Source organism: Tilletiaria anomala, assembly GCF_000711695.1.
Source record: "Tilletiaria anomala UBC 951 chromosome Unknown K437scaffold_18, whole genome shotgun sequence".
NCBI classification, from domain to species: Eukaryota; Fungi; Basidiomycota; class Exobasidiomycetes; order Georgefischeriales; family Tilletiariaceae; genus Tilletiaria; species Tilletiaria anomala.
This window is the reverse complement of record NW_013547004.1, coordinates 62,531-82,945: the sequence shown is the minus strand read 5'-3', so window position 1 is coordinate 82,945 and position 20,415 is coordinate 62,531. Positions and strand designations below refer to the sequence as shown.

General features: G+C 59.5%; 5 protein-coding genes across 5 annotated transcripts; 3 read left to right on the top strand and 2 right to left on the bottom strand.

Annotated features, from left to right (window-relative positions):
- Positions 1-406: 406 nt before the first annotated feature.
- On the top strand, positions 407-2,089 carry K437DRAFT_221828 (uncharacterized protein; the record flags this gene model as incomplete). Its single annotated transcript, XM_013389128.1, has 2 exons — positions 407-1,367; positions 1,437-2,089. Coding segments are annotated over 2 exons (1,614 nt in total), but the record flags the coding sequence as incomplete, so codon positions are not given.
- A 1,413-nt stretch (positions 2,090-3,502) lies between these two features.
- Positions 3,503-7,984, top strand: K437DRAFT_254998 (uncharacterized protein). Its single transcript, XM_013389127.1, has 6 exons — positions 3,503-4,315; positions 4,406-4,519; positions 4,593-4,841; positions 4,913-6,142; positions 6,231-6,975; positions 7,060-7,984. The coding sequence occupies exons 1-6, from the start codon at positions 3,785-3,787 to the stop codon at positions 7,530-7,532; spliced, it is 3,342 nt and encodes a 1,113-aa protein (XP_013244581.1). The 5' UTR covers positions 3,503-3,784; the 3' UTR covers positions 7,533-7,984.
- K437DRAFT_60246 (uncharacterized protein) lies at positions 7,621-8,275 on the bottom strand. Its single transcript, XM_013389126.1, has one exon. It carries the CDS (start codon positions 8,089-8,091, stop codon positions 7,708-7,710), a length of 384 nt encoding a protein of 127 aa, XP_013244580.1. The 5' UTR covers positions 8,092-8,275; the 3' UTR covers positions 7,621-7,707.
- A 2,242-nt stretch (positions 8,276-10,517) lies between these two features.
- Positions 10,518-13,736, top strand: K437DRAFT_267210 (uncharacterized protein; the record flags this gene model as incomplete). The annotated part of the gene is made up of 2 exons (XM_013389125.1): positions 10,518-11,243; positions 11,325-13,736. 2 exons carry the CDS (start codon positions 10,518-10,520, stop codon positions 13,734-13,736), a joined length of 3,138 nt encoding a protein of 1,045 aa, XP_013244579.1.
- Positions 13,737-14,584: 848 nt separating this feature from the next.
- On the bottom strand, positions 14,585-20,005 carry K437DRAFT_60175 (uncharacterized protein). Its single transcript, XM_013389124.1, has 5 exons — positions 17,394-20,005; positions 15,727-17,325; positions 15,328-15,666; positions 14,816-15,265; positions 14,585-14,741 (listed from the first exon to the last, which is right to left on the bottom strand). The coding sequence occupies exons 1-5, from the start codon at positions 19,653-19,655 to the stop codon at positions 14,697-14,699; spliced, it is 4,695 nt and encodes a 1,564-aa protein (XP_013244578.1). The 5' UTR covers positions 19,656-20,005; the 3' UTR covers positions 14,585-14,696.
- Between the last annotated feature and the right edge of the window lie 410 nt (positions 20,006-20,415).

Here is a 20,415-nt window from a genome sequence, read left to right as displayed (position 1 = left end):
CAGCAACGATGGAGATGGCGCGGTTGCACCGACTGGCTTACCCATCAAACCTACGCGAGACATGCCGAGCATGTCAGCCGTGCCCGTAAGCTCAGGTGTGCCGTCTCGCGTCATGCAGGTCACTCAGCAGGCGCAGAAGTTATCGCTGCAGGAGCGCAGGCGCATGGCCCGCATCGAGCAGAGCAAGGCTGGGAACAAGGCCAAAGAGTCAGACAATGTACAGGTCAGCGGGCGCAACCAAAAGCGCAGCACTGCTGGCGCCGAAGAGACAAGGCCCCAACAAACGAAGCAGCTGCCTTTCCTGAGAACACAGCATCAGCCTCATTCGTTGCCTGCTTCTCAGCCGGAGATCGTCGCGCCAGTGCAAGTCCAGGCGTCTACACTGCTGCGGCAACAGGACCACGGTATGAAGCCGCCTTCCGCAGCGCCTCCTGGTACCATCCCACTCGAAAGCATCTACTCTGCGTCTGGCTTCGACATGCTCAAGGCTCTCATGCGTGTCGCCTCGCGTCCCAATCCGTGCGTCAAGATCGGACCTGTCGACTTGTCGTGTTCCTTCACCGTAGCGGATGCGACACTACCGGATCAACCGCTCATCTACTGCTCGGACACGTTCTGTCGTCTCACTGGCTACGCCAGGAGCGAGCTCTATGGTCGCAACTGCCGTCTCTTGCAGTCGCCGGACGGCATCGTTCAGCAGGGCTCTGAGCGGACTTCGACGGACAACCAGGCGGTTGCTCACATCCGCAAGTACGTCGGCAACAAGAAGGAGTGCCAGGCTAGCCTGATCAACTACCGAAAAGATGGCCAGCCGTTCATCAATCTCGTCACGATTGTGCCCATCACCTGGGATGACACGGACACGATCAAGTACCTGGTTGGCTTCCAGGTCGACCTGGTGGAGCAGCCCGGCGCCATCCTTGAGAAGATGCCAGACGGCTCGTACTTTGTCAATTACAGCTCTGTCGCCACAGGCGTCCCTACCACCATCAGAATTGCGGGCGGCCAGCCCATAGCCAAGGACACCAGCGCGATTACGACCGTCGAGTCCTTGACCTCTGCGCAGGAAGACGCGCAGCGCCGCCTCAGCAATGCACAGTCCATCGCCGAGGCCATCGACGGCGGTCACAACGACACGAAGCACTGGGCACGGTTGTTGCTGGATAATTCGCACGATCTCATCTATGTTCTTTCGCTCAAGGGCACTTTTCTCTACGTCTCACCGTCGTCGGACCGTATTTTGGGCTTCAAACCGTCAGAGCTGATCGGAAAATCTATCAGCGACTTCATCCATCCCAGCGACGTCGTACCCGTGTTCAGGGAGTTAAAGGACTCGACGAGCAACGCCAACATCTCTGCGGCAGCTCGTGCCTCGCGTGCCAGCTACAATGCCAGCCCGCGGAATCGAAATCAGCCTATGCGCGACACCGGTCCAGCGGTCAACTTGCTCTTCCGCATGCGCACCAAGAGTTCGTCCTACCAGTGGATTGAGAGCGTTGGGAAGCTGCATCTCGAGCAGGGCAAAGGCCGCAAGGTGGTCGTCTCCAGCGGTCGCCCTCGACCGTTCTACCACCTAGCGAACAGCGTCATGACAGCCGTTGCTGCCTCTAATGAGCCTGGTTTCTGGTTCAAGGTTTCCCTAGATGGTCTGTTCCTCAATGTCTCTGCACCCGTGGTCAACATGCTAGGTATCACGGCGCACCAGATGGCAGGCAAGACATTTAAGGAGCTCTGCGAGCAGGAGTCGCTGTCGGCGCTGTATCAGTCGCTTCGCACGCCATCCACGACTCTCATCTTGCACTCCCTGCTGGACAGCATGGCCAATCGCATCCCTGTCTTGTCCACCTTTTACCCCTCCAGCATTCGGACGGAACGGAACCATGAATCGGTCTGGGTGCAGACACGCCCCGCCCCGCCGAACCTGTCGCTTCAGCCCAACATCGTGTACTCGTCGCCACCCAAAGAAGGCGACCCGAACGATGCGTCGGACACGTCGGTCTTTGCGGAGCTATCGCCATACCGCTCTTCAAGTTGGTGCTACGAGCTCCATCAGCTGCGCAATATCAACAAGCGCTTGAAGCAGCAAGTCCGCGCGGCGCATCAGCGTCGGGCATCCAAGCCACAGCAGCAAACAGGCGGCGCTGGCAGCAGCACCACGACGCGCACACCCCACTCACCGCGCCTGAGCGATGCAGCGATGAAGGATATGATGTACCCGCATCCCTTCAAAGTTGCCAGCGGCTCAAATGAGCCAACGCGCTCGCCCATCAAGCTTCCATGGAACCATGAGGGTCTCCTGCCGCCGTCTGCGACGCGCGCGTCGTCGTCCAGCGCCGGCAGGAACACACCAGTGGACAGCCTTCTCGACGGCTTTGGCACCAGCTCGGTCACGCGGAGTACGTCGTTCACGACGCCCTCGCAGACGTCTGGCGGTCGTAGCGGCAGCGGCAGTGCAGGGGAGAACAGTGGGACTGGCAGTGGCAACGGCAGTGGGAGCGGAAGCGGCAGTGGAAGTGGCAATGGAAGCCGCAGGAGCAGTGGGAACCGCACTCCTGCTGAAGGCGAGGCTGACGGTGAAGGCACATCGAGTGGCATTGGCAGCGGGCAAGCCCCCAAGCCGCCAAGGAAGCCGAAGTCTTCGAGGCGCACTAGGCGCAAGTCGTCCAAATCGGCTACGAAAAAGTGATTGCCAAGATACGCGAACCCTGGCACCCACAAAACAATACTCTCCATCCAACATCTATTCACGCATCCTCACCTGCCCCATCTGAACGACTATCCGAACGAGTTCCATCGGCCTCCCTCCTGGCGCGCGCAGCTGCATTCACACATTATCGGCTTTTCAATTTGCACATATGCATTCACCCGGACCCACCCACCATTCTTCGCTTGCGATGTCGCTGCACTTTCGGGGTGTTTTTTTTTTCTCGCACGTGTAATCAGAACTGTAGTTTATTAAGAATATGATTCGATAGCAGCCCCATTGCATTGTGTGGTGCTGGCGGCTCGCTGCCCTTCGCTTTTCTCGCCAGCCGTTGTCATGTTTCAGTGAGCGTCCACGGAGAAGGCCTGTGGGGCTGGGTGCGTAATATATGGCCGTGTGCTCAGACGTAGCTCCGCCTGCAACGGGTCCGGTCGCGGAGCTGCATCGAAATCAGATTGCAGCTCTCATCTCGATCAAGTGAGGACTGAGAAGCTGCTTGATTGGTGCGCTTCTGGGTTCTGGGCTCTGGGGTGTGGCGTGCTCAACTGTGGAGTGTGGGGGGACCATTGCCGATCGGATTGATGGGAGGATTGAGGAGATTTAATTCTGTCGCATATCTCCTTTTACTATTTCAGGCACTGGGGCAGAGGTAGGAGGGTGCGCGGCCACGCTCTCACCCGCTCAGTGTTCACGCCACTCAACTTTTGTCACAGACGGAGACGATGCTTGAGGAATGAAGGGGGAGGGAGCCATTCTCTTTCTCCAACGCTTGAAACTTGACCACTACCACTACCAGCAGCAGCAACAGCAACAGCAGCCGCTGTTTGCACCTGGCTTGACGTGGGGCACCGTGCGATATTGCCGCCGATGCACCGGGGCGCGCCAGTCTCGTCCTTACCTCGTGCGTCGCAGATGGGTTGCAGTGTAACCTCCAGGTCGGCAGGCTTTCCAGGGGCAACATTCACCCCAGTCCGGCTCTGAGGTGGACCTATAACCGCCCTATCCAAGCAAGGTCATATCCACTGCGATCTTCCCACATTTTGATATAGACAACCACGCGTGAAAGAAAAGCACACGACCATGGCTCCGTCGGTCGACAGTATCCGACAGAATGGCGTCCTCTTCCCAGACTCGCTGGGAGACATTAGCGCCGAGATGGCGCGTCAGCTGATCGACTACGGCGCCTCCGTGCGCAACAGCTCGCAGACGCCGCCCCCGACTTTTGGACGAGGCGCGACGCGTGGAGCTGGCGCCATGTGGCGGCAAGATGGCCGTGCTGGTGCTGGCGCTGGTGACGGTGCCGTGACCCCGCGTGAAGTCGACTCGCCCACGCGCCAACAGCACGTGAACGGCTCTGCGAGGGAGAGCTTCGCGACCACGCGCATGCACCCGTCCTCCACGAACGGCACGGCCTTCTTCGAAGCGAATACGTCCCCGCGCTCGACGCGCACGCGCATCACGGAGCACACCCACGGCGGCGCCTTGGGCGGCGCTAGTGGAAGGGATTCGGTCGGCAGGTCGTTCATAGAAGACGCGGAAAACACCAATCTCAGCGGAAAGGAGGCGGACGGCGACCTTTCGCATCTGGAAACAGCGATGACCGCCCCAAAAGTGAGGGAAGATCGTGCACGCGAAGCACTTCTGCGAGACATCACGCACGCACGTACTGAATGATTTTGAACTCGCGTTCTACCTCCGCAGCTCGGCGGATTTGGCGTTCGAGACAATCATCTCGTGCCACACGTCGACGGCATGCGCAGTGCAGCGGACGAGAGAGCGAAACGACCGGCTGCCTCCGGCCAGGAGCCGATGCAGGTGAGTTTCCCGCTCGGCGCACAAGCCTCAAGAAATGCATATGCTCACCGCGTCCGTCCTGGCTTTGAATCAGTGGGGCCAATTCTTCTGGACGATCATCACGGACCCGCAAAGTTCTATGTCATTTTTTGCGAACCCGCACACGGGCGAGTGCAGGTGGGAAGTGCCTGCGGGCACGTTTGTCCTCCCGCCCGATCCGGAGGGCCAATGGTGGGAACTATTCGACTCGTTGCGTGGGATTCCGTACTATTATCATACAACCACGCACAAGACGCAGTGGCAGCGGCCGCGCGGACTCGTCATTCCTATGACTGCCATTCAGGTGAGCCATGAGCGTATGCAGCGCACAGCGAGTTATTTCTCTGACTCTCATTCGAATCGAGCAACGCCCAGGAATCTGCCGGTGGAAAGCGGTTTTCGCGGCAAAACTTTGGCGTCGAAACACTCTCCGCTCTCGCTGTGCCCACTTCGGAGCTGGGCTTGCCGGCCAAAGTCGGCGCCCCCGGCGTCCCTGCTTCTCTGACAGAAACGCCGAAGAAGCGTAAGAGCCGGCAGCAGCAGCCGCCCCCACCGGTCACCAGTCCAAGCATCGAGCAGGTGCTCTCATTTGACGCAAACGAGCGCCAGCTGCGCAAGTCGCAGCTGATCGCAGATGCTATGGAGTCTGCTTCGCCCCGAGCTCTACGCAGTCGCGTCAGCACGATGGCGTTCCAGGATGAGCACGTTGGCAGTGGCGGCGCCTACGATGGGACTTCGTCGCCGCCGCCACAGGACGGACGGACGCCGCCGCGGCGGCGCCAGCTCGGCGACTTGGCCACACAGCCGATTCCTGAAGCGTACGGTGACGAGCAACTCGATGAGGCGAAAGAGATGGGCTCCACCGTGGGGGGTAGAAATAGACGCCAGTCGGCACGCCTCGCGATCCAAAGGGGGCTCACCGCATCGCTGTCCAATATCTCCTCGTCCAAACGGGCCATGTCCCCGGATAAGCAGCACCAGCAGCAGATGTCATCGTCTCCTTCTGCTTCGTCCGATTTGGCCATCTCGCTGCCCTTGCGCTCGCCCGAGGAGATGCTGCGCAACCAGCCGGGCAGGACGACCGGCTCGTCGCCCGGCGGTGATGGTCCCATCCGCTTCGAGGCGGTCGAGAGTTCGCCGCAGCAGCCGCGGATACCGCCCGAGCTGATCGACGAGCTCGGCGGCCGGCGCGTCTTTGACATGTCCGACTTTGCCGTCGAGAACTTCTCCCAGCACCGCACTGGCTTCTTCCGCCGCAAGATGCCCGTCGACCGCATGCTCAAGTGGCAGAAGGAGCCCATCTCGGCGCCGATGCTCAACTTGCCGCGCAGCAGCAGCAGCGGTGGCTCCTCGTACCAGCGCGACGCCATCACGATCTTCAAGGTGATCCAGCGCGCGTGCGGCGATCGCCCCACGTGTGTGCATGCCGTCGTGCCGCCGCCGCTGCAGGCTCCGAGCCAGACCATGTCCGCGCAGGAGTTCACCGAGCGTCACAAGAAGTTGGTGGGCAACAGCGGCGCGAAGGACAGCCCGCCGACGGTGCTCGAGGAGATACGATGGGCCCTGGACGTCGCCATCGTCAATAGTCCGCTGCGCGATGAGATCGTGAGTGAGCTCCTCCCGCAAGGCTGTGCAGTGCCGTTTGGAGCCAGAAGCAGCTCATCGTCCTGCTTTTGTCTTTTGTTTCGCCCAGTTCGTGCAGCTGATGAAACAGCTCACAGACAACCCAGATACAGAGTCCACCTTCCGCGGGTGGCAGTTCCTCTGCGTCCTGCTGTCTTCGGCATTTCCGCCGTCGCGTGATTTGCACTCGTACCTCGCATCCTGGATCGCGCAGCGGATCGACGCCCCGACGATCGGCCCCGTGGCCGAGTACTGTCTCGGGCGGCTGGAAGCCATCCAGAAGCGCGGGCCGAGGGGCAAGGCGCCGTCGCTGATCGAGATCCAGTGCGCGCTGGAGAACCCGTTCAATCCGGGCGTGTTTGGCATCGCGGTGGAGAAGGCGATGCAGATGCAGGAGCGGGCGTATCCGAACGCGCAGGTCCCCATCGTTCTGACATTCTTGACGGACGCAATGCTTGCGCTTGACGCGCTCAAGACGCGTGGCATCTTCCGCATCTCGGGCTCCCCGGACCAAGTCATCGAGCTGCGTGTACGCATCGAGCGTGGCCACTACAGCCTCAACGGCCTGCTCGGCCACGATAACTCGGATGTCACGGTCCCTGCGTCGGTGTTCAAGCTGTGGTTGCGCGAGCTGGAGGAGCCCCTGATTCCGCAGGCGATGTATAACGCGTGCGTCGACGCCGCCGCCGCGCAATCCTCAGAGAATTGCATCGAGCTTGTGGCGCAGCTGCCCATGCTCCATCGCCGCGTCGTGCTCTTTGTCATCTCGTTTTTGCAGATGTTTTGTCGCCCATCAGCGCTGCGTGCGACACAGTGTGAGTGCGAACGCATCTTGTTTGGAGAGTGTCACCGGCTTCAGGTTGACAGGGAACATCTCTCTCTCTCTTTCTTCGCTTCAGTGACCGTTGATTCGCTCTCGCTCATCTTTGCGCCCAACTTCTTCCGCATGGCCTCGGACCAGCTGCAGGTCGCCTGGCGCAACGCGTACTGGGAGCAGCAGTTCATCAAGATCCTGCTGGAGAACATGGACTGCGCCACCGTCGACCCGGAGTATGTGCCTAAGCACGGAGAGGGCCCCGAAGGAACGATGCAGCCCGGCGGCGGCATGTCCAACGGCCGACGCGGCAAGGGCAAAAGCAGTAATGGCCGTAGTGGGGCTGCTCCCGACTTCACGGCCGATTTGGGCATGATTCTGCCCAGCAGCGGCCTTTCGACCAACGGCTTTGGCATCGGCCTAGACGCCGGCGAATCTAGTCCTGAAGTTGCACCGCTCGCATTGCCGGCCGGCTTCCTGCCGCGCTCGACGCCGTTTGCCGCATTGGACAGTGGCAAGCAGACGCTGTACGCCAGCGAGAGCTCGGCGGACTTGTAGGCGGTTGCTTGCAGGGTCGCAACCATGTCGCGTTGCGCTCCTTTTTGCCTTCGACCATGGGCATTGTGCACTATATCATCTCCATCACCACCATCTTTGTCAGCAGCAGCAGCGAACATCCGAACCGACACGACATGTTCCTTTCGCCTCGCCCTGTTCCGCTCATTTCGTCACGTCAGCCTCCCGCCACAAATCGACGCGAGTCGAGCGGCGTCTCGCCAAAGAGCAAGATGAGGGTGACGGCGCTTATATGTAGCTCGTGCCGAGTGCTGGCGCACATCATCGATTCCTCCTCCATCTCAACGAGAAGCGTTTCTTTTATGTACGAGAGAGAAAGCGAGGACCGTGCTATCAGAGTTCTATCAATTTCGTTGCCCACCGGTAAATTACGTGTAGAGTAGAGGAGTACCCGATCCGACGAAACGCGAGTCGTCATTGCGCGATCAAAGAGGTGTTCGACGCACCCGTGGGATCTAGGATACATAGCTCGGCCCCAGGTCGCTTGCCAACGCGATTGCGTCTCGGGGAATGCAAACGCAAATAAAGGGTCAAAATGCATCTCTCTCCACAGTATGCAAAGGCGACCTGTAGCAGAGGCGTTTTCAGTCGGGCCTCGTGATGGGTTTCGCTGCTGTGGTGATTGCGCGGCGGATGGGGTATGCTGCGCATGACGACTGATCAGCGATGCGGACGTCTCGCGTGTTGGACATGGGGAACATGCAGCTCAGTGGTCGCCCTTGCACGTCGCCAGTCGCATGCGTCCGCCCGTTGAACGTGGGCGACGCGCCGATGATGATGATTTTCTTTTCGTTCGGTAGGTTAGTGGCCCTTTTTTGCTGTCATCGGCGCCTCTGTGCAATGCAATTGGCAGGTTCCTCCTACTCTACACGCTTGTCGTGAGCCCAGAAGCAAGCACTTTTGTCATTAATGAGGACGGTTATAGGGTGCGTCGACTGTTCGGATCCCTGTCCTGTTCCGCTCCAGTTCCCAGTCTGCACGCTACGTCACCTCGCCATTGCCTTGAACCAATGGGTTGCGGCCCCGCCTGGCTTATCGTGCGGGTGCCTCTGTGTGTGGTGTGGTGTGTTCAATTTTCATCATCAGCATCCTCGCATGATAGCCTGTCGTGCCTTTTCACCCTCGCTAGCGTGCTGAGTGAGATTCATGGGGCTCTAGTGGGCAGCTGGACAAAGAACAACAACACCTTCCCACGGCATGAGGGCAGCATTGCGAGGCAGCACGCAAGTATGATATGGGGTTTGTAGTGCATTTTCGCACGAGCCAGCCAGCTACCCAGTCAGATTGCTCCACACTCCGCTCTTGCTGCAGTGTTTTCTGTGACCTTGCCGATACAAAAAGCCGTGCCAGGCCAGTCTGTTGGGTGTGTACATACATTCGTTCCCACGCTCTCCTTCTTTTCGCCTGTGAATGTTGTTGTTGCGGGCGAACCCGTTTTGGACTTGCCCTTTCCTGGGCTTTTTGGGGTTGTTCGGGGGTTTCTTACTCGACTTGTGATGAGTGCTTCGATGCGACGGCTTGCACCTTTCGAATGGTGGCGTGCGGTGTTGGGTGTGGGTGAGTGCGACTGCCCCCCCCTGAGTGCGCAGTAGTGCGGCAGGCGAACGGAGAGTGGTGCGAACTCGCTCCGAGATGAGCCTGCTGGTGGCACAAGCGCAACATTACCCGCACTGTGTCGTGGGTGGATGGAGAATCGTCCGCCCGCCCTCTTTCTATTTGCCTGTTCTTGGATGGGTTTGAGTTACGATACGATACGAACGGCAACATTCGCGGTCGTGCTCACGTTGGTTGTTACATCCACCTGCATCAGCAAGACCAACAGCAACAGCAGCAACAGCTTGGGCTGTCCGGAGCATGTTGTGTGTATGCAGTGCATCACACACACTCACCCTCCCCGTAACGGCAACGCAACACTTTCGCTTTCGGTGCTTCTGACCTGACGACCATCCGACATAGCCTGCACGCCTCCACGCCTGTTGATCAGATTGAGCACGGCCCTCTCCTCTGTCTTGCCCGCCTTCTGTGGCCAGCCGGGTCCTTTTCACCTCGTCCAAACCGAATCCCCTCCAAAGCCCCGCCTTCTCGGTCTGCTGCTCCCTGGAGCGGCCGGCGCGTGCTCTCTGCCTCTCAGCTGAGTTCAGCCCACCACCTCCCCTGGGCCTTGGAAAGGGCAAAGAGCGAGAGCCAAAAGTCTCGACCGCGCGGGTCTGTAATCATCCACACGAGGTGGTTGCTGATTCATCAGCCGCTCGGCCAGACGCCAACGCCCCTCTGTACAAACAGATCCCAGATCCCACACCGCCAGTTCTCTGTGACGCAACGCAACGCATAACGATTGATCGGACGCACCTCATCTACACACATCTACACACGGCGACCGTAGCAACGCATTCTACCCGCCATCCGTCAGCGGAAACGACTGCCGGAAGATTAACACTCCACTACGCATCTTCCCTCCTGCCCCCCCTCTGGCATAGACCCACCCGCCACACGCTTTTCGCCGTTTCTTCCAAACGTAATTGCCACGCGGGATTGATTTCTACCGCGGTTCTGAGCTAGGCACATCTAGAGATCGACTCCAAAGCTCGGACCCAACGCGTCGTCTGCTACTTGTGAGGATTGTGAGGAGAGCAAACATCCGGCTGCATCCGTCCGTCGGCTGCTCTCAGCGTCTCTTTTCGCAGAGTGCAGAGAGGGAGATTGCGCGCGGCCAGTTTCTCTGACCTAGCTTTTTCACCCGTCACAGTGAAAAAACTTTGGATTTCCAAGACATAGGGGGTTGGTCGGTGAACGCGTCTATCACGGTTCTGTTCATCGTCCAGCCGCATCTTATTCCATCGGCCCAACCAGCGGCCATACGCCAGTGCACATCAAACCCAGCTGCGAGACACTGGGCAGAGCTGCCGCTTAATCTCGCTTCTTTCACCCCTTCCACTCCACTTAGCTGCCCGAGATCGCCATAGCACCATGGCCAGCACGCGCGGCTCCAGGTCGCCGCCCGGCAACAAGCGCAGCACCAAAGCTGTTCAGCGGCCGCAGCAGCAGGACGAGGGGCAGTCACAGCTAGCGGGTGTGAAAGCAGGAAAAGAAAGCATGCCCGCGGCTGACGCTGCACAGCCAGTGCAGTCCCCGCAGAGCCCTTCAATGAACGTAGCCGCAGCACCATCAGCAGCAGCGGAAGCACTGCAGGCCACCGCAGCACATGCATCTGCAACTGCGCCTACATCAAACGGCACCAGTACGCCGGTTGGTGCGGGCGGCGTCGCATTGCCTGTGACCAGCAGCGGGAGCGGCATTGGTGCGCCCCCGGCCGTTGAGGCGCGCGTCCCGGACCCAGAAGATCAAGGGTGGGTGGTTCTCCCACCACCGCCGCCGCCGCCATCTTTGGCATCAACAACCGCAACGGATGATGTGCCACCCGCAGCAGCAGCAGTAGTGTCGTTGACACCACCGGGCAGCAAGCGTGGTAGGGGGCGCAAGAAGGAGGAAATCGCGGCCACAGGAAGCAGCACCAGCCGGAATGATGGTTGCATGAGCGAGGCAGACGTAGCGGAGCGCGTGTTTGGTCTGCTCCTTGACAAGCTCAGAGCGTACCGCTACAAATCCGAAGAATCGGGCAGTCTGTGGAAGCAGATCAGCTCTGTCCTGGAGTTTTGCCCGGATCGCCAGGCGGATCCAGAGTATTACCAAAAGGTGAGGAGGGACGACAAAGTGCATGCGCTCTTTTGTTGCGCGGCGGGTGGCTGACCTGGTGGCCGTTTTTTCTTCTCACAGATCGAGCGACCGATATCGTTGTCGAGCATCGAGACGCGCGTCAAAGCGCGCGAATACGCCGACGGCGCGGCGTTCGAGCAAGACATGATGCAGCTATTTGAAAATGTTCGCTCCCTCTTCGACGCTCGTACGGACATCTACGGCGAGATGCTCGTGTTGCAGCGCTTCTACCAGGAGCTCGTCACGTGGCGCAAAGGCTCCAACCTGGCCGAAGTCGAGGCGCACATCGATGCCGTCGCTAGCGCCGGCATGGACGACCGTACTTTCTTCTGCACCGTCCCAGTCGGCCCCGGCTACGCGACGCAGCCCCCACCCGGGTTCGGCGAGGGCATGGGCGCCGAGCTGCTGCCGTCGACGACGGCGCAGGCGGTGCTGGCGTCGCGCATCAGCGCGCGCGACAAGGTCCTCTACGAGCACGCCGTCTTCAAGGGTCACACATTCCGCGCCGGGGACTGGGTCCACATGATCAATCCCTCAGAACCGGCCAAGCCGATCATCGGTCAGGTCTTCAAGGCGTTCCAGCGCCACGACCAGCCGGGGCAGTACCATCTGACTGTCTGCTGGTATTACCGCCCCGAGGACACGGTGCACCCGCCGTCACGCCAGTTCTTTGAGAATGAGGTGTTCAAGACGGGGATCATGGTGGACCACAGGATCCAGGATGTGCTCGAGAAGACGTGCGTCATGTTCTATACGCGCTACATCCGCGGGCGGCCCGTACCGGAGCCTCGGCCACGGAGCGACAAGAGCAGCGGCGCCAGCCGCAGCAGCACCGAGCCGTACGTGACGGAGAGCAGGTATAACGAGCAGCAGCGCATATTCAACAAGATCAAGAGCTGGAACAGCTGCGTGCCCGAGGAGGTGCGCAAGACCGAGATGCCCATGGTTCTGTTCGACAAGCCCATGCCCGCGCCACCGCGCTTCGACTCGCCCTTCCTCGCCTCGTCCAGAAAGCCTGGCGTGCCGCCTGCCAAAGGGCCCGGCTTGCTTTGCCGCGAGGAGGATGTAAAGAAACCCGGCGCCGTCGCCGCCGGCGGCGGCAACGGCGAGCACGAGTTCCCGGACTTGTTCAAGGTTGCCAGCGGGCATGGCGCCGCTGCTGGCGCCGCTGCTTCGGGCGAGGAGAACGGCGACTCGACCAGCCGCAAGCGCAAGCGCGAACGAGAGCGTGAGCGCCGCGAAGCGAAGCGCGCTAGGGAGCTGCAGATGCAGCAGCAGCAGATGCAGATGCCGCACCTCAGTAGCGGCGGTATGGACGTTGTGCACGGGCTTCAAGCGCAGCAGCAGCAGCTGCACCATGCCGACACGCCGGCGGCGCATGCGAAGATTTACCGCGACCTCGCCGGCCAGCTGGCGCATCGCATCGGCCCGCAAGCTGCCGGGCACGTTGAGGCGCTACTGACCGGCCCGCAGGGTATGGGCATCGACCTGCGCCAGCTTGCGCACTCGCTCGGCCCTTCGGCCGACGTGCAGCTTCTCGCGCATCTTCGCGACGCTGCAAGTCGCGCCGGACTCATCAACAGCGCCGCTTCACTTCCGGGTCATCCCCACGTGCACGTGCACGGCCATCCGCCATCCGCCACCGGCACCCTCGGCGTCTCGGGTCTGTCGGCGTCAGACGTTTATGCAGCAGCTGCAGCTCCGGCCATGCCAAGCAACAGTGCAGGACCCGGTGCCGTTGCCGTCGACGGGCTCGGACTCGATGCCAGCGTCATGTCAGCCATGCACGGCTCGGAAGCGTTTTTCGATAGCATCTCCGTCGAGGCGCGCGCGCTCTTCGCGCGCGATCCCGTCACGGACCAGCCGCTGTGGTTCGCCGGCGCGCCGCTCGACGTCGGCGTCAATGCTGCCGCGGCGGTACCCGTCGACCAGCTTCTGCGCTCACCGACGCCGAGCCTCGAGTACGTCTACCACCACGCCATACGCGAGTCGGCGGCGACCAGCAGCCAGGGCAATGCTAGCTCGCCGCTCACACCCAGCTCGCTGTCCGAAAGCGGCGAGTGGGGCGACGACGCGTACGGCATACGCTTTGCTTCGTTCAGCGGTAGCGGTGGCACTGGCAGCATGCTCCCTCTCTCACCGGCCACGACGGCGTTCTCACTGCACGAAGGCGACGCGAGCGCGGCGTTTAGCACGCCAGATGATGTTGATCAGCTGTTGAAGTACGCCGACGCCCACGTCGCGGCCGACGGCCCGTCGATTCATGTCCAGCACGCGCTCAAGGGGCTCAGCCACAAGCAGCAGCAGCACCACCAACATCACGCGTTCACGGCGGCGGCGCTGACGCCTGGTGCGCCATCGGAGCACGAGCACGCGTTCGGCACGCCGGATCTGTTCCAGTCTGATTTCTCCAAGATTTATGACGGGGCACATTACACTCCTCTCTCCGCTTTTCTCGGCGTTGAGGATTGATGGATGGATTGGAATCGAAGGCGCCTTTTGTTGATCTGAAAGTAGCACTTCGTCACTCGCGCAACATTATAGATGCAAGTTTCCACCGTCCTACCTGTTCTTGTCGCGACTCGTCCATCCATCCATTCCAGCCTTTACACGGCAAACTCGTACGACAGCGCATCGCAACGTATTTCCCCCTTTCCCCCTTTCGGACAGTCCACGCGCGCGTCATTACGCGGCGAGCTTGCTGTTTCAGCGCGCCGTCTCTCTGGCTCTGCGCCTTTCTGTCAAGCGAGGAGATGTGCACTGAACGCAAAGAGCGGCCAGACGCAGGCGCAGGCTGAAGCAGCGGATCGCGGAGCTCAACAAATAATATCTTTCCGTCCCCCTTTCATTCTCATGTCTTTTAATGGTCCGGGTCCGCTGCGACGCTCACGTTCACCTCCACCAACGTCCAGACCCTGCTGAGCGCATGTCCAGTATGGAGCACGGAAGAGAAATGCAACCCTTTAGCCTACTTAGTACTTGTACGAAATCTGATAGCATGCGTATGGAAGAACCCAAATGGTAGCGAGCGGACACGCCTGGGTGCATAAAAGGAATTCATTTGAAGCTCTAAAAGAAATCTTTTGATGGGCTCCATATAATTGGATTCCGTGATGCTAGTGATATGATGGGGGACGGGTGAGGGAGACGTGCAAAGCGCCCGCGACCCTCCCGTGCCTGACGGAAAAAAGGCCAATGTGTGTTGCATTGTACGTGTTTGCGTTCAGGGTCATTCGGCGGGTCGATGCAAAGGGCAATTCGATATCGATGTCAGAAACATCATCGTCCGTGATGTGTGAGATGTGAATGTGTCTTTGCGAGACAGCTTGTATGCGTATTTGGTGTCACAGTATGCTGCAGGGGAGAGACGTGTATGTGGTTTCCGGGAAGTCTGTTTTGCAGAGTGTCGTCGTATGAGGCTGGAAGGTCGCATTAGCGCTCCAAGCTCCAGCTCGAGAGTACTCGAGAGACCTCAGCCTGAAGAAATCCAACAAGTGTTGTGTGTCAGCCTACTTGTGTGATTCCTGGTTGTTTCGTTGGGAAGTACTCACCATCGTGTCGGAAGCTGGAATGCCCACTCCAGTTGACGCTGGGGGCAGTCGGGAGATGGATTGCTGTGCCCCGTGGCCATACTGATGAGGATTGTTTCCGCCGTGCGCGCCTCCAAAGGTAATCATCTGAGCACCGTACGGGCGCAGCACAGATGCCGCTTGCGCTTGTTGCGCCGTCAACGCTCCAATGTCCAGTGACTGCGCACGGTTGCTAAAGGTGCGAGGCTTGCGGAGCGACGCGATTCGGTCCTCATACATCTGTGCGCCTTCGCTGCCCTGCTTTGGCCAGCCAAAGTGCGAAGCGTCCGAGGCGCGCACCTGGTTGAAACTGGCGCTAGAAGGGACCCTGCGGTGGGCCATCTCGGCGTTGCTGAAAGGATGGTGGTGGGGGAATTGCACGCCGTTCGATCCGACGGCAGTATTCGGCGTAGGTGCGATCGACTGCGACGTCTACAAAAATGGGTGGTGCTTAGAACTATGCCTCGATAGCTGATATGCGCAGAAAGACTCACCATAGGTGTCGGAGGACCCCAAACCTCACTGCCGAACCCGGTGACCCGGTCAAGGTACGGCGACGGATGAGCAGAAGAGCTGCTGAAAGCGGGCCTTTGAATCTGCTGACTTGAGCTGTGCACGTGGTGTGTTGGCCGCGGATCATCGAAGAGCGCCTTGACGTCGGGTGTGGAAGCGGCAGCCCGCAAGCGCCGCTCATGGTTGCGAGCCGCCTCCTGGAAGGACTCGACAGACTCAGCGGCAGCTGGCGCAATGAGCTTGGTAGCAAAATGCGGAAGGGAAGATGCGAACGAGTCGGAGCGTGCCCGTGACTCGAGCGCAGTGGCATAGACCGAGACCTGGTAAGGCATCGCATGTCAGCTACCAACGTACACAATCGTCCACTCGGGTCGACTCACATTGCGGCTGATTAAAAAGTCCTCAAGAAGATCTCTCGCCGCCGGCAGGTAGTCGCAGTTTGACCGGTTCAAACGCAGCTTGAAAATGCCCTCTTCACTGCCTGGGCGGGGTGCCACAGGGACGATGCGAATGTTAAGCTCCTGCCTGATGTGCTCCAGCAAGACAGAGAACTCTGGCGAGCTGATAACTGGCGCCAAGTTGTGTGACGACGGAGTGCGGAATTCGGCCTCGAATGGGACGTGCTCTAGTAGCATCTGCGCCGCGATGTGCAGCTGCGATTCGGGTCCGAAGATGGATACAAGGTCCGATGCGGTTTCGCACGGCGGGAAGCGGATGGCAGTGCTTGTCTTGCTCTCAATGTCGCGCAAGAAAACGCCCTTCTCCCCCAAAAGTGTGCGATGGTAACGACGTGCGATCGGGATCGTCTCGAGCGTGTAGTCTTTGTCTTTGGGGCTGACCATCTCCATGACTGATTGCTTGAGGTGCTCCAGATTGATTGCGTTCTTCGCTGGCGTCCTCGCGACGACATTGTCCTCGTTGTCAAAGTAGCCGCCCAGTGCCGCAAATTCTTCAGCGTTCGAGAATTTGACATAGACGCCGTACTTTTTCATAATGCGCTGGATGTTCTTGCCGCCGACACCAATAATGCGTTTGTGGTACGCCTCTGGAACGTGGAAGGAGATTTCTGCAGGCAGCTCCTCCTGCAAGAAGCTGAGCCCTTGCAGTGCGCTCGTGCGGTCGTTGCCAGACACGTCGATGAGGAAGTTGTACTCGTTGAAGGTCTCGAACTTGATCCTAGCATTACACTGCTTCATGATCTTGTTGATCTTACCGTTTTTCTTGCCGCTGATAAAATCACGGTGCTCGCTGGCAAGCTCGATCTGGAAGCGCACCTCAAAGTTGAACGGCTTGACGAGGTCCAGGTCAAGCAGCTGTGCAACGGCGGATCGGACTTCGCCCTCCAAGCCGTGCACCTCGAAGCAGTTTGACTTGAAGACTAGCTCGGCACCAGAGGTGGTGCTGATATGCTTGAGTGCAGGAGTCACCTGCGCCACATTGAGCATCTGCTGAGCCATGAAGACGTCAAAGCCTGTTGGGATCAGCCAGATGGAAGCGACGTAGTACTGCGAAACGAGGGCCATGACGGAGCGGATGGTGCGCTCGATGGATACGCGATTGTCCCCAAAGACGGTGATCAAGCTTGACTGCATGCCCAAGGGCGGGAAACTGATGAACGTGCCGTTGTCCGTTACGATCGTCTTTAGTTCGTCCATCCTCTCCGTGAGCAGCCAGTCAAGCTTGCGCGGCAGAATGGCCGTGTCGCGCGAGATGATGCACTTGCTCTTGTGCAGCGAGACTTGGAAGAGCATGTCGCGCGCACGCTGCACGCTAAAGTACTCTCCGGTGATGTACACCGTGTTTTGTTGCGCGAGCAGATCACCATTCGCCGACGGTCCGAGAACGCCCGAGAAACAGGACGGGAAGTAGATGTTGGCGGCCGTCTCTTCCTGGATGGTCTGGATCACGCAACGCTTTCTCCCGCCAATGATATTGTGAAGCTTGTAGTCCAGCTCGCATGCTTCAGAGTGTAGGCCGTTCTAAACATAGTACGATTAGAGTCAGCTGTGTCCTCTTTTAAGTATTTGCAACCCATGCGTGTACTCACGAGCTCGTCGAGGAAAACCAAAAGCCGCACCCGCGCCAATTCAATGCTCTCCACTGAGCCAGTGATCACTAGCTCAACGTTCCTCTCCGTCTCTAGACCGTATCCCAACTCGACACCTCGGCTCTCATGGCTTACGATGGCGATATGCGCGTGCGTCAGAGCGGCAATTTCATCCAGCCGCTTGCGCACCTCCGGCTTGAGCACTTCGATCGTACCCCCGCTCGCAGCACCATTGCTTGCGTCAGCGCCGTTAGATTTGGATGGCCCACCTGGAAGGGTCGCTGCGGCGGATACCGTGTCAAGAAGCTCCGCCATGGGGACCTTGGCGCGCGATTGCGTCTGGAATGGATGGTCGCGCAGCACCGCACCGCGTGCAGCCATGACCTGTTGGTAGCCACCAGAGAGAAAGAAGCAGTACTTCGGCGCGACGGCAGCGGCAGCTCCTGAGGCTTGAGCACCAGCTGCATTTTGGGCATTGCCATTGCCATTACCGACGTTGCCAGATGCTGCAGCGCCAGTTCCAGTTGCTGCTGCAGGGCTGTAACCAAAGACGCCATTCTGGTACGTATTACCGCCAAAAGAAGGTGACTGTCCAGTCAAGGACGAGGCAAGAGAGAGGTTGCTGGCGCTGCCCGGCCCGGAAAGCGTGAGCCCAAACCCGCTGGGGAAGGGACTGCCTCGCGGAGCGGAGGCGGAGGCGCCGCCTACGGGGCCGATGCTGGCGCTGCTAGAGCCGAGCTTCGCATCGCTCAGCATGATTGGCTGGATCTGATGGTGCTGGTACGGGTAGCCCGCGCTGGGTCTGGAGCTGGAGCCGCCGGAACCCATGCTCGGGTGCGGAAGGGGCGCAGAGCCTTGCGAAGGGGTCGTGGAAGAGGGGAAAGGGAGGAGAGAGGGCATGGATGCTGATAAGACCGAAGAGGAAGAGAGATGGTTTTTATGACTCGGCGTGTAGAGCGAGCCGGATGTCGACACTATCGCTGGGCTGCTGCCTTGCACGTTTGCTTGAGGCTCGGGCTGCACATCAGTGACGGACACGAGACATTGATGGGTGCTCATGACATCGCTAGCCAGGCGGAAAATCGAATCTTCAAGATCTGACGGACCGCTTTTGTTTGCCCCTGCCCAAGTTCCTACCGCCGCTGTTGCTGCTGATGAAGAGAACCCAGGTCCGCCTGGCACGGACAGCGAATTAGCTGCCGAGTGAGAAACGCTGGTCGGCTCAGAGCTGTAGTGCCTTCGGCTCCTGCTTCCACCGACGCTACCAGCGCCAGAGCCGAATTGGCCAAAGTTAGTGACGCTGTCGGTGGAAAAGGATGTGGAGGAAGAGGTCTGGTCGAACGACAGGCGGCCGCCAGTGCCGACAGTCGAGCGACTGTCCCGGTTGTTGTAGCCCGAAACGGCACCGGCACCGGGAACCCGGCTGAAGGCTGGGCCACCGGGTGGAGATGAGTCGCGCAGAGAGGAAGCGCCACCCACTGCCTTATCGAGTCCAGGTGGGGCCGAAGACCGATCGACCCTTTCGTCTTCACCGGATGCTCCGGACATCAGGTGCGCCGCTGAGAAGGGAGACGGCGCTGCTTCGCCGTTGGCAGGTGCGGGTGGCTTGCTGTTGCCCTCTGCTGCAGCCGCCTGCTCCTGCGCAGGAGCAGCTGCAGTGGCATTTTGCTCGCATTCGCCCTCGCCTTCAGCAGACCGCTCGCCAGCCGAAGTGACGCCCTCGAGGATCCGGTCGTTCGTGCGCTTGCTCCCGCCGAACGCGCTCGGCATAAAAGCCTTGACGCTCGGCGGGAACCTAGAACGCATGGAACTGAAGCCGTTGCCGAGGGCGCTAGTTGCGCGGTTGCCTGATGTGGATGCAGCAGAATCCTTGCGAGGCTGTTGCTGTCTTGAGGCCGATGATGGAGGCTGCTGGTGGCCCTGCTGCTGCGCACGTGCAGCTGAAGATTTATCGTCCTCAGCGCCAGCTGCTGTTGCGGGCATGTTGGCAGGCTCTTGGCTTTGAGCGTGCGACCCGACAAGTTCTCGTGCAGCGTTCAATGAAGGGTGATTCAGCTGTTGCAGGTCGAAGCCCATCCCCATCGCAGCAGCAACAGATGTCGTCGGCGTCGGCGCCGCTGACATCTGCTGAGATGCATGCCCATCACCTACTGTCGAGGCGGAGCCAGGCCCGGGCAGGGTAATGTTTGAGCTACCATCTATGGGGACGTCAAACGGCCCACCGGCCTTGGGGAATGTGAAAGCTAGGCAGTAGACATCCATCTTGAGAGGAAGCAAGCTGTGCGTAGCGTGTGTATGTGACTTTGAGCCGTCTCTCTTCACTTAGCTCTTCCTTCTTTTCCTCTCGACCCCCGTCTCCTTTTCGAGCGACGATTGTCGAACCGATGCAGGGTATCTTCTTTGGCTTCTGGTATGACACTCCTACTTGCATTGGCAGAGAGTGTGTTAGCCAACGTGGACAAAGCTGCTGCACAGCGGCGCGTTTACTCGTCGAGACTGCTCGCGCTGAGGAAGACGACGACTGTGCAGATGGCTTTTGTGGGTCCTGAAAGCGAAGAATTTCGCAAAGAGCCAGCTGCGAGCCACGTCGATGCCCATTCGCAGTGCTGATTGGGCTATGTGGTGCAGCTCTCGATAGCAGACTGATGTCGGATGGAAAGAGGGAGCGAGGAATGATAGGTGGCAGGGAACGACAGGCTGCAACCTTGTTGTTGCTCGTCGGGTCTGGGTGACACCGCTGCTCAGGCAGTGCAGATCCCCGCGGCACGAAAGAGAGTGCTGCCTCGTCTTCGCGGTGCTCCCTTGCGTCGCTTCTTCTTTCGAGTAGCGATGCCTTTGCTGAAACCAAATATGATCCTTGCGAACAATGCATTCAATGCTGGGAAGAAATTAGAGTATAGTCTGATGTTCTTCAATACAGGGTGAAAATCAAAAGCCTGCGTGTGGTAGGTAGGTTTCATCGATGACGCTCATCTCCCGTCGGCTGGGCTGGGCGGTGCCCGGCGCCACTCTCGTTCCGAGC

What these genes read in the sequence shown, in the direction of transcription:
- K437DRAFT_254998 (XM_013389127.1), top strand. Translation starts at nt 3,785, where the DNA reads ATGGCTCCGTCGGTCGACAGTATCCGACAGAATGGCGTCCTCTTCCCA. An exon ending in TTCCTATGACTGCCATTCAG is followed by an intron (nt 4,842 to 4,912) that starts GTGAGCCATGAG and finishes AGCAACGCCCAG; the next exon opens with GAATCTGCCGGTGGAAAGCG. An exon ending in AGCGCTGCGTGCGACACAGT is followed by an intron (nt 6,976 to 7,059) that starts GTGAGTGCGAAC and finishes TCTTCGCTTCAG; the next exon opens with TGACCGTTGATTCGCTCTCG.
- K437DRAFT_60246 (XM_013389126.1), bottom strand. Translation starts at nt 8,091, where the DNA reads ATGCATTTTGACCCTTTATTTGCGTTTGCATTCCCCGAGACGCAATCG.
- K437DRAFT_60175 (XM_013389124.1), bottom strand. Translation starts at nt 19,655, where the DNA reads ATGGATGTCTACTGCCTAGCTTTCACATTCCCCAAGGCCGGTGGGCCG. An exon ending in TGGTTTTCCTCGACGAGCTC is followed by an intron (nt 17,326 to 17,393) that starts GTGAGTACACGC and finishes TACTATGTTTAG; the next exon opens with AACGGCCTACACTCTGAAGC. An exon ending in GGGGTCCTCCGACACCTATG is followed by an intron (nt 15,266 to 15,327) that starts GTGAGTCTTTCT and finishes CCATTTTTGTAG; the next exon opens with ACGTCGCAGTCGATCGCACC.